The sequence below is a fragment of the Diabrotica undecimpunctata genome, chromosome 5 (genome assembly GCF_040954645.1).
Source record: "Diabrotica undecimpunctata isolate CICGRU chromosome 5, icDiaUnde3, whole genome shotgun sequence".
Classification (NCBI taxonomy): domain Eukaryota; kingdom Metazoa; phylum Arthropoda; class Insecta; order Coleoptera; family Chrysomelidae; genus Diabrotica; species Diabrotica undecimpunctata.
In genome coordinates, this window is record NC_092807.1 from 82,306,086 (window position 1) to 82,318,293 (window position 12,208).

Consider the following 12,208-nt stretch of genomic DNA (forward strand, 5'->3'; position numbering starts at 1 on the left):
CTTTTGTCACAGTTGCAAAAAACCAACAGATTTACAACAAACCAAAAAATAAAACTAAAAAGAGTTGAGATAAAAAGACAACCATCCTTTCTGAAATTATTCGCTCTGTTTGAGAGGTTAATGGAAGCGGTTTTAAGCAGTCTGATATGCACGTATTATCGACGATTTGTCAAAAAATTTACTAATATTACTAAGTCCTTAACGAAGCTAATAGAAGAGGACAAAGAATATAAATATCAAGAATGACGTTCTAAAAAGTTTTTACAAAACTGCAAAGACTTTTTATCAGTGCACTGATATTAAGCTTCCACAAAAAACAACAAAAATCATAAATACAATAAAGGATAAACAAAGTCCAGGAACTTGTCCGACGCATATCCTAGTAGCAGTGATATAATAAACGATCAATTTAATTTAAGATATATGAATAGAAGTTTTGAAGTAGGTGATCTTATCTGCCTACTTAATTGATAACAACGTCTAGGCCTTTCTCCTGAACCTAAAAGAAATACTTCCATAAAACAAATCTGATGTACTATTTTAAAAACCTGGGTAGGGAGCTGTAAATAAGTACTTGCTGTCACACGGAGTAATTAAACTCATAGTCCTGAAGTTTCTAAGAGAGTCGGTACTTACTAGACAGGTATCAAATGGAGGAGAAACTTCGACTGTTAACTAGAACTACCTCGAATATTTTGAATATTCGCCGGCGCCGGATCGGCGTATTTTCCCATGTAAATCTCCATAAGAAATCGCTAAGGTCCATTCTGGTCATTTTTGACGCTTTTCGAAGTGGAGGCGCGACCACTAGTCGGATCGCGACGTATGAGGTGTCAAACGAACGGGAAGGGGACGGGGAACACGTAGAGGGAAAAAACAAAGATGGCGGCATAGTCAAAACGGCACTATAACGTATCTCCGGATCTATTGGTCCGATTGCAACGTATGAGGTGTCAAACGAACGGGAAGGGGGCGGGGAACACGTAGAGGGAAAAAACAAAGATGGCGGCATAGTCAAAACGGCACTATAACGTATCTCCGGATCTATTGGTCCGATTGCAACGTATCAGGCGTCAAATGAAAGAGGAGGGGGTAATGAATACATGAAGGTGAAAAACAAGCAACACAATCAATGCCAAAACGGCACTATAACGTATCTCAGGGTCTATTGGTCCGATTGCAACGTATAAGGCGTCAAATGAAATAGGAGGGGGTAACGAATACATTGAGTTAAAAAAACAAGCAACAAAATCAATGCCAAAATGGCACTATATCGTATCTTAGGGTCTATTAACCCGATTATTACGTATGAGGTATCAAATGAATATAACGTACAGCAGCGGCTTTCGCTGGAAATAAAACGAATAGGAACGTTTACCATTCTTACACTATGACCAAACCAACATTCATCCACTCTACAATCTCCACAGTAACACATGAAAAGTAACGAGCTGCATACTATATTTTATACATACTACATAAAAATGTTAGCAAGGACAGTCAAGCAATAAGTAATGCTTAAATGTAATAAGTAATAGGTAATGTAATAAGTAATAAACTGCTGTTAGTATCTAAGCAAAGGAATGATAGTAAGTTAACGAATATAGAGCCATGCATAAAAATGATTAAAAGCATGCCATGAAAGGAACGTAGTCAATTCGGTTCAAACAAACATTTGTTGAAAAACAAAAATTTATTCTTAACGGCAGTCACCAACGTGAAGGTACGACTACACGACCGCCGGTAGAGGTAATGTTAGTATGGGACAAACAGTTAGTATGAATGAAGTCATTTACATAATATGATAATTACCATGTTAAATAAAAGATGTCTTCTAAACCATGTTAAATTATGTGCTGATCTTAATAAGTTAAGTATAATTATTAAATAAATTATCATATTATGTAAATGACTTCATTCATACTAACTGTTTGTCCTATACTAACATTACCTCTCCCGGCGGTCGTGTAGTCGTACCTTCACGTTGGTGACTGCCGTTAAGAATAAATTTTTGTTTTTCAACAAATAATGTTTGTTTGAACCGAATTGACTACGTTTCTTTCATGGCATGCTTTTAATCATTTTTATGCATGGCTCTATATTCGTTAACTTAGTATCATTCCTTTGCTTAAATACTAACAGCAGTTTATTACTTATTACATTACCCATTACTTATTACATTTAAGCATTACTTATTGCTTGACTGTCCTTGCTAACATTTTTATGTAGTATGTATAAAATATAGTATGCAGCTCGTTACTTTTCATGTGTTACTGTGGAGATTGTAGAGTGGATGAATGTTGGTTTGGTCATAGTGTAAGAATGGTAAACGTTCCTATTCGTTTTATTTCCAGCGAAAGCCGCTGCTGTACGGTATATTCATTTGATACCTCATACGTAATAATCGGGTTAATAGACCCTAAGATACGATATAGTGCCATTTTGGCATTTATTTTGTTGCTTGTTTTTTTATCTCAATGTATTCGTTACCCCCTCCTATTTCATTTGACGCCTTATACGTTGCAATCGGACCAATAGACCCTGAGATACGTTATAGTGCCGTTTTGGCATTGATTTTGTTGCTTGTTTTTCATCTTCATGTATTCATTACCCCCTCCTCTTTCATTTGACGTCTGATACGTTGCAATCGGACCAATAGATCCGGAGATACGTTATAGTGCCGTTTTGACTATGCCGCCATCTTTGTTTTTTCCCTCTACGTGTTCCCCGTCCCCTTTCCGTTCGTTTAACACCTCATACGTTGCAATCGGACCAATAGATCCGGAGATACGTTATAGTGCCGTTTTGACTATGCCGCCATCTTTGTTTTTTCCCTGTACGTGTTCCCCGCCCCCTTTCCGTTCGTTTGACACCTCATACGTTGCAATCGGACCAATAGATCCGGAGATACGTTATAGTGCCGTTTTGACCATGCCGCCATCTTTGTTTTTTCCCTCTACGTGTTCCCCGTCCCCTTCCCGTTCGTTTGACACCTCATACGTTGCGATCCGACTAGTGGTCGCGCCTCCACTTCGAAAAGCGTCAAAAATGACCAGAATGGACCTTAGCGATTTCTTATGGAGATTTACATGGGAAAATACGCCGAACTCTCCTAGCCCCTTTACTATTTTTTATATTCATTTAAAGCTTGCCATAATCATGGTGTCAGCTGCATATCTTTTGTTGTTAAAAGTTCTTCCGTTGATTAGTACTTCTTCACTTTAAGATAATATTGCTTCTATAAAAATGTTCAATATATACATTGAATAGTAATGGAGATATAATAGTTGATATTGTTATGTCTTTAATTGCTTATTGATTTTATTTTATTTATCGCATTGATCTCCTAAGAGAACTCTGCGTTATCGAACTCTATATTGTTGTAACTGAACTGAATCGCTTATTTGAGAAATCTCACATTTCCATAAACATGACAACTCGACTTTTTTTGCTTAGGAATATATCCTCGTATATTCTCATGTAAACGTATAGTCTAAATAGAAATCACACATGTCCTAACCTAACCTAGCATAACTCCAATCCATATAACACTTTCAACTCTAGTTTAAAATAGATATTTATTTGAGAAACCTCGTAAGTCCTGAATATGTCGTGCTTCTTGAATAAACAGCTTCTAACGTCTACGTGACAAGTGACATGTGTTGAATATGTCTATGTTTAAATGTTTAGGTTTTACAATGTCGTCGTCCGAGGAGGATTGTTCTGTGGAAGTTATTCCTAATAAATGCGAAAAGAGACTTAAACACGTTATTTATAAAAATGAAACAATTAGAAGTACACAAGCGAATGGCACAGAATATCTGAACTAAAGAGGCACCAAAGTAAATCAACGGACAATGAGTGAATGAGTAACCATGCCGGTAAGATAATGAATTTTTTTGACGATAAAAATATTACTTAGTTAAGCTTTTTACTTTTAGTAGTAGGTCACGCTGTTTTTTTGACATTCCTGAAATTTCCCAAAACGACTCAGAGTAGATCAAAATAATTAAAAGCCAAAAAGCAAATTATATAAATACTTTATGTCGTCTAGTCCGGGTAGATATATTATCTGTAAAACCACTTTTTTTATTGGTTATAAGACCATTGTAGACCGTGTTCGGGCTTAGCTAACTGACTGTTATAAAAATCACCTATCGATAGAAGAATTGAAAATGGGAATGCCAAACATGAAGTGGTGGTCATTTAAGTGAAGAAACATATTCGTTCATTTCCAGTAAAAAATTCACATTATGGTAGCTGTGAATTTCACTACCTTAGTTAAAAATTGGAAATTAAAAAAATGCATGAACTATTTCTTACAAAAAATCCAGACTCATCTGTGAATTGCAGCTTTTACCACAAGATATTTAAGGAGCGTTTTAGCTTGTCTTTTGGTATACCAAAAATCGACACCTGCTGCACCTGTAAGGAACTTTCCTGTAAGTTTAAGGCCCTAAACAACGTTGCTAAACGTGTACCTGTCGCGAAGAAAATTGTACACCAAAGAAGTGCCAAAAAATTTTACAGCACGATGAAGTCGATTCAAGAGTTATACCACACAGATGCCACTTCAGGAGCAATTTGCGTGGACTATAATATGCAATAATGTTTTTATTATCCACGACCAAAAAACTAGGAAAACAATAACACGAAGCTATGGGCAAACAAGGACTACATGAGGTTTGCTCCTTTATTAAGAATTTTATAAATAAAAAAATTCCACCAAACATTTCCATATTTTTTCTGATGGTTATAGTTGTCAGAATAAGAACCATACAGTTCATAGAATGTTCTTAGCCCATACAGACGTCGGACGATTTTAAAGTGTGAACCAGTATTTTTCCATAAGGGGACATTCCTACATGCCATGTGACATGGATTTTGCTATGGTGCAGAAAAGAAATAAAAATAAAGATATTGATCAAAGATATTCATACTACAAAATCAAAATTCTTTGTCTACAGCATCTTACAGAAGAGGTGTTAGAAAGTATGACTTAATAAACTTTCTTTTCTAATTTTATGTACTTTGACTACAGCAAGGAAGACAAAGGTGTTGCCACTGCTCGCGACTTTATTGATGGACGAATAAAGCATAAAATTAGGTTAGGAACATCTACTGTTGTCTCGTTTATTCCCTAAATAGTTGCATACCCTAATACCAAATTTTCAATAAGTGCCAAAAAGATGTTGAGTAATTAACACGTTCGCCACGTACGTGGTTTCGGTAAATCTATTTCAGGGCCGGAAACTATTTATTGTAAAATAAGCTTTTGAATGATCTATGTTATGATATCCTGTATTTATTATGTATTTTTACATTCAAGGTGGTTATTTTTTTTTAATTTGGGTGTGTACCGCAGGCGGTACATGACGGCGTTGATGGAGTTTTTTTATTCGTAGCCGACATGTACCGCTGACGGTACACGTTATTTCAATGTAGTGATTTATTATTATTATTGTATTGTATAGTATTGTATTGTGTTATTATTGTTATGTTTACGTTTGTATTAACTTTAGTTTTTTGTTTCAAATATTTTCGTGAAAAAGTGATTTATAAACTAAAAAAGTGAATAGTAAAGTTAGTGTCATAAACTAGACTCTGTTTTTGAAAGAATGTTTACCAGGACTGATAGAATTTTGCTCGCCGCTAAACAAGCTGCAAAAGTCGTTTCACCACTACAAAACAACACAACTACAACAGTAAACGAATCTGCTTCAACGACAGCTAGTACTGTAGAAGTGTCAGATGGTGCAGAAATTCTTGTAGCAGAAACAATAAGAGAACAACAAGAACCCACAGCTGGCCCTTCAAGAATACAAACGCCAAGTCAACAACAGCATACCTTTGACTGGTCAGATGAGAACAGCGATCCTTTTGAAGATTCCGGAGATTCATATGTTCCAAGTGACTTTGACGATAACAGTGATGCGGATAGCGCTGATGATATTCAATCAAATCACGACAGTGACACAGCTGATGATGAAAATATACCTGTTCAACCTGTGCATACACCTATAATTACTTGGGGAACATGTGGAAATATTTCTCACCATATTTAATTTTCCGGTCAGTGTGGAACGGAAACAAACGGGACTGATCTGTCTTCTCCCTACAAAATATACCGCCAATTTATAGATGATAATATTCTTGATACAATAGTGAACGAGAGAACTTCGAAAGTTGTTCGGAATTTTGATGATAATGGGTATAAAATCATCTTCCACAGATGTGACTGTATTGGTCGTAGAATAAAAAGTACAAAAACGACCTAATCTGTAGCAGCATAAAACGTGATCGGTTCGATCTGCTTATGAAGTTCATTCATTTTTCCGATAATGTTGGTGGTTCTCAAAATAGTGATAGACTACAAAAAATCAGAAATGTATTGGACATGATTATCAGTAATTTCCAGAAAACTCTAAAACCAGATAAAGAGGTTGTAATTGATGAGTCCATGGTGCCCTGGAGAGGCAGACTTGTCTTCCGGCAATATTTGCCTGCCAAAGCACACAAATACGGGATCAAAATTTAGAAGTTATGCACAACTGACGGTTACACTTACAACCTGAATATATATTGTGGCAAAAATGAGATGAATATTAGTAGGCATGGTCACATTTTTGATGTAACAGTAAGACTCATGGAAGGTCTGCTAAACGAAGGCCGAATTTTATATGCCGATAACTTTTATAATACCGTTACTTTATCGGAGTACCTTCTACGACAAAATACCTATACCTGTGGTAAATTACGAGCAAATCGTAAAGGAAATCCAAAAGATGTTTGTCTAAAAAAAATCAAAAAAGGCGAAATATTTGTACAAGAAAATAGCAACGGAGGACGAGTTTTTAAATGGCAAGATAAAAGATCGGTCATCATGATAAGCAGTGTACCTCCGCACATGGACGAATTAGTCTCCACTAGGTCAAAGGACAGGATGGGCGAAAACAAACTGAAGCCAAAATCGGTAATAGATTATAACAAAGCCAAAACGGGTGTTGATATTTCGGACCAGATGTCTTCCTATTATACTTGTCTTCGGAAGTCCATCAAGTGGTATAAGAAGGCTGTGTTCGAAGATATTCTTGGAACCTGTGTGGTAAACTCATGGGTAATTTACAACAGAAATAAACAAAAAAAGATAGACATGCTAAAATTCAGGGAAGAAATAATAGATAAACTTCTAGACTGCGAAGACAATGAAACAGAAGCAGAGGATCATCAGGATGTAGATGATCAAAGAAAGGGCAAAAAAAAATAATTCATAAACTGAAGAGAGTCGAGGGAAACTTTACAAAAAATCGCAAAAGATGCACTGTCTGCTATGATAAGATTCAACGAGAAAAGGAGACTAAAGAAGCCAGACTTAAAACTAAACGAATAATTACTTACTGTGAGAGCTATCCAGATGCACCGCCAATGTTTTTGGATTGTTTTAACCAAAAACACGCATAATTCGCTGACAGTGTCTTTACTTTTGAAAATTATATTAGTTATGTTTTAGCTAATTTTATGTTGAATTTTGAAGCTAGTTTTAAGAATAATAATAATATTTTTATTTGTTTTTTTACGACATACATTGATTGCATAGATTAAATTAAAAAAAAAATGTAGTTTGCGCTGCATCCCCCAAATTTGTAACAATCTTGAAACGAACGTAGGGTCGTTTATACACAACCTTTAGGTACAGCCGTAGACCACTATCTATTTCTTTCACACAGCCGTTGAGTTTGGATGATACAATATATCGTCACTATGCCATGTACCATATACGGTACATGCCGTCTGTTGGCGATGGCCGGCGTGTACCGTATACGGTACACTTCATCGCGAACGTGTTAAACAGTTTGAGAGATTTGTCGTAAGAAAAGATGAAAACATGAAAATTTGAATGAGCAAATATTTGAACGACTAATTATTGCTGGTGACGAAGATGATGTTAATAAAGATTGAGCGGATTATTTTTAAAGTATTCCATCTTATTTTGACCTAATAAACTACTTAAAAAAAAACCTTGTGTTTATTCTAGAAATCCCACATGTTCGCCGCTAATATTATTCTTTTTCTTGCACAAAAAAGATTTTTTTTTGTTTTGGCTGAAAACTTTACAGCAAGTATTCATACTTTATATTGGAGTATTTGCTTTTATAAATTTTAAAATAATTTTAAAATAAAACAATTTTTCAACTGTTAGTGTTATTCCTTATGTGTAATCTTTTTAGTCATGGACACATCAAATCTGACCATATTTTCATTATATGTAACTACGTTTAGTTTTTAAATATGACAAATAAAATTTAAACATTATTAATGGTAGTGTATTTTTATTTCAAATCAATTATTGTTTAGTCTTTTTTTGTAATAATCTAATTGGACTGTGATAAAAAAGGTCACGACAAGAGTCATATATGTTTATACACGATTTATAAAAATCCGCTCATATTTCTATTCAAAAGATTATAAAAAATGACACAGTTACCATATTTTATTTTATTAGGTATATATTTTTTTTCTAATTTTTAGTAGTTTTAGTGTATTATAAGTGATTTTTAAGTTACTCTTTGTGTATATAAAATCATTTTAAATGATAATTTAAATAAGGGTAAATGATATAAATTCAATATTTTATTGCCGCACACGTTATACAGTCAATGAAAAAGCATGATTTAATGGTGAACTGAATGACTCTTTCTATTTTACACTTATTTGGGTTTCAAACGTAAGGCAGTATCTGGAAATCATAATTATAGAATAATTGTACTAAATAAAGTATACTAAATATAAATACTAGTATTGTACTAAATAAAGAAGTATACACATTTAATCAAGTACGGGACCAAGCAATAGAAACACTGGTTATAGACGAAAAGTATTTTTGGTAGCTGCAGAATATTTATCCAAAATGCAGTAGAACACTTACCCAAAAATGTTCAAATTATCTAAAATCTACGTAATTATCGTCAATATAATAAAAAAAGGAATACCAATTAGATTAGGAGATAAGAGATTTATATTTTAAGTTTCTTGATTATTTAATTTAATGTTAATATATCTTTTTCATTTCACGTTTTAGGGCTGTCCCATAGCATATATTATTGTGAAATAGCTAATTACAACAATGAGTTGTGCACACCAGATAAAGTAAAGGTAAATATTATTTCTATTTTTGTTAACTATTATTTATATATATATATATATATATATATATATATATATATATATATATATATATAAATATATATATATATATATATATATATATATATATATATATATATATATATATATATATATATAACTACACACACAACTATTTGGGTATGTTATTTTCATCATCAGGTGCTACAATAAACAAAATTGGTACAAATTATAGACTAAAAATTATTTTGTATCTTACACTTATTATAAAACTTTTAAAAAACGTTTTTTAAAATAATTTTTTGGATACTTTTGCCATTATTTGTAGGAGACAGATGAGTTCGTTTCATTTTATAAACACCATCTAACCAAGCTAACCTCAATTATTATCTTGATTATAAGATACAAAACAATAATTTTAATTCTGTATTTTGTACAAATTTTGTTTATTGTAGCACCCTGATAATGCAAATACAGATTTGCAAAAGTTTGGTATACTAAAAAGAGTACTTTTTTGTCCTATCTTCCGCTGCATACCCAAATAGTTGTGTTTGTAGTGTAACTGATCAGCGTGGATTACAAATGTTTATCGCCTTTTCAGTATGACATATATATATATATATATATATATATATATATATATATATATATATATATATATATATATATATATATATATATATATATATATATATATATATATATATAATAAGAAAAAGGATAATGCGAGTTAATAGTAAAATAAAGGTAAATTTACCTTTATATATATATATATATATATATATATATATATATATATATATATATATACCCAAATAGTTGTGTTTGTAGTCTAACTGATCAGCGTTGAGAGAGAGAGAGAGAGAGAGAGAGAGAGAGAGAGAGAGAGAGAGAGAGAGAGAAAGAGAAAGAAAGAGAGAGTGGGAGAGTAAATCGTGTTATACCTTTATTGGGGTAAATAGTAGGTACCTTATTTTAATATGTTAAATCTCTGTAAAGTATAAACAAATGTATATATTATTTATCAGCTCTTATAGGGTAGCTCTTTTTATTAATTTTCGGCATCTGCTATACACATGTCTGAGAAGACAGTTCTTTTTTGTTTTGTTTTTTTTGTGGATGTCTTATTGTAGAGACCTGTTTCGACTAATGCAAGTATCTCTTTGGTTTGTTTCTATGAAAAATCTAGGGACTTACAATTACTTTTGCTCATTCGCAATCTTTTTTTCTTTGACTTGTATGTATTATAGATTTGCTGCTCCATTTTTGCCTGAACAGTGGACACCCTCAAATTCAAGACAGTCTGCAAAGAATGCAATTATTTGTCACTGTAATTGGTTTGCAGAAAATGTTTCATTATTAGATATTGATTATCTTTTACGTATTATAAAGTAGGTAGTGCATTCTATTGTTCTTTTAGGTTACACGTGGGAGAAACACCTCCCACACTTATTTCAGATTTATGCCATCTACTCAATGTAGTGAATTCTTCTCAAAGTAATATGTCAAAAGACACATCATTTTCACAACCTAAACCTTCTTTTGAGACTGTTGACTGCTTTTCTGTATACTTACCTATGTTATATATTCCTGCGAATAGTATATTTAGAAATTGTAGCAAGTTGTTATTTTTTCATTTCTAAAATGAATCTGACGCATTCTTTTTAACAGTAGTTTTTGGGCATTAACTTCATAAAATATTAAATAAACATTTAAGGTTTTTATATTTGAGTGTATATTTATTAGAGGGCAATCGATATTGTGATAGCAAGTAGGTACTCCTCTTTTATCTCGACACCGGACAGACCTACTTTAACGATTACTTAGTTCCACTTGATTTTTCCTCTTACTCTTAATCCAATAAAACGGGTCTGGCAAACAGGAAAACCAAAAATAAAATACGGACATCGATGGAAGACAACCGTTAATACGTATTTCTGACTATTTGGTCGTCATCAGTACGGTGTAGCTCCTCTTATAACTTGGCTGCACCATACATTATTACGACCAAAGAGTCAGAAATACGTATTTACCATTGCCTTCCATCGATATACCTATTTTGTTTTTTGTTTTCCTGTTTGCGAGATATGCCATTACATTTTATCCTTATTCATGAACCTTTTCTATATATAAAGAGATATATATGTATTTATATATCTATTATCAAAGTTTTAAAATTTAATTTTTTTTTACATATCGGTAATGGTTTAATAATTTAGTTCAATCGGTTTTTGAACTACAAAAGTCGGTCCGCTGGATCTTTGCACAAGTATGACATTATTCACGAATTATTTTTTATGTTACGTCTCTTTCCTACTCACAGAAACTAAAACTGTTAACTTAAACCGCCTGTCCATACACAACACCATGCATTGAACAAAGACAGCCATAACAGCCGTTTGTAATATTTTTATAAATTATTTTCGTTTGATTTAAATAATCAATCCTTTTTCATACTTTAAATATACATATTTTTTAACAAACAGTTGTTATAACGACTAACCCTTACCTTTGTGTTCAATTTATTAAGGTAAGAATTTATGTATTAGCTAATAACGAATAATATATTTTTTTAACCTCTAAAATGACATTAATTATTTAAATATAGCTAAAACTACGTCAACGGACTATATGAAATATGTTTAAAGGTTTTTATTTTTAGAGTATGCCTGGCAAGCCTTTGACATCTCAGGCTCAGCAACTTGTGTTGAATGTGTTGCAGTATTTCGAATTAGAAAAAGTAAATGGAGGGCCTTTGGAGCCATTTTCATCTGTTCAATAGGTAACATATTGAAATGTATGTTCGTTTTTGAAAATCATTAAACAATTCTTTATTTAAGAGAGTAGCTGCTGCATTAAAAATATCACGACGAACAGTATGTACAATTATTATTATTAATATTATTAAAAGGAAAGAAAATAATCACATTATTTCAAAGCCAGGCAAAAGTAGACCTCGTCCGAAATTCAAAACAACTGATCTATCTGAGGGATCAAAAATGGCAGTGCGTAATACAGTATACGACATGTACCAACAAAGTAAGTAGTTACCAATTTCTTCAAT

The 12,208-nt window shown here is 32.7% G+C and overlaps 1 protein-coding gene across 2 annotated transcripts in view; it reads left to right on the forward strand.

Moving 5' to 3' along the window:
• The window catches only part of LOC140441419 (27 kDa hemolymph glycoprotein-like), a 106,711-nt gene that overhangs the window by 70,384 nt on the left and 24,119 nt on the right, over positions 1–12,208 (forward strand). Inside the window, exons 1-2 of one of the 2 annotated variants that reach the window (XM_072532138.1) lie at positions 8,376–8,503; positions 9,080–9,153. In XM_072532138.1, the coding sequence (XP_072388239.1) occupies positions 8,473–8,503; positions 9,080–9,153 (105 nt within the window). In that variant the 5' untranslated portion in view covers positions 8,376–8,472. Of the gene's footprint in view, positions 1–8,375; positions 8,504–9,079; positions 9,154–12,208 lie in introns of those variants that run through there. The other variant, XM_072532139.1, reaches the window with a different exon arrangement.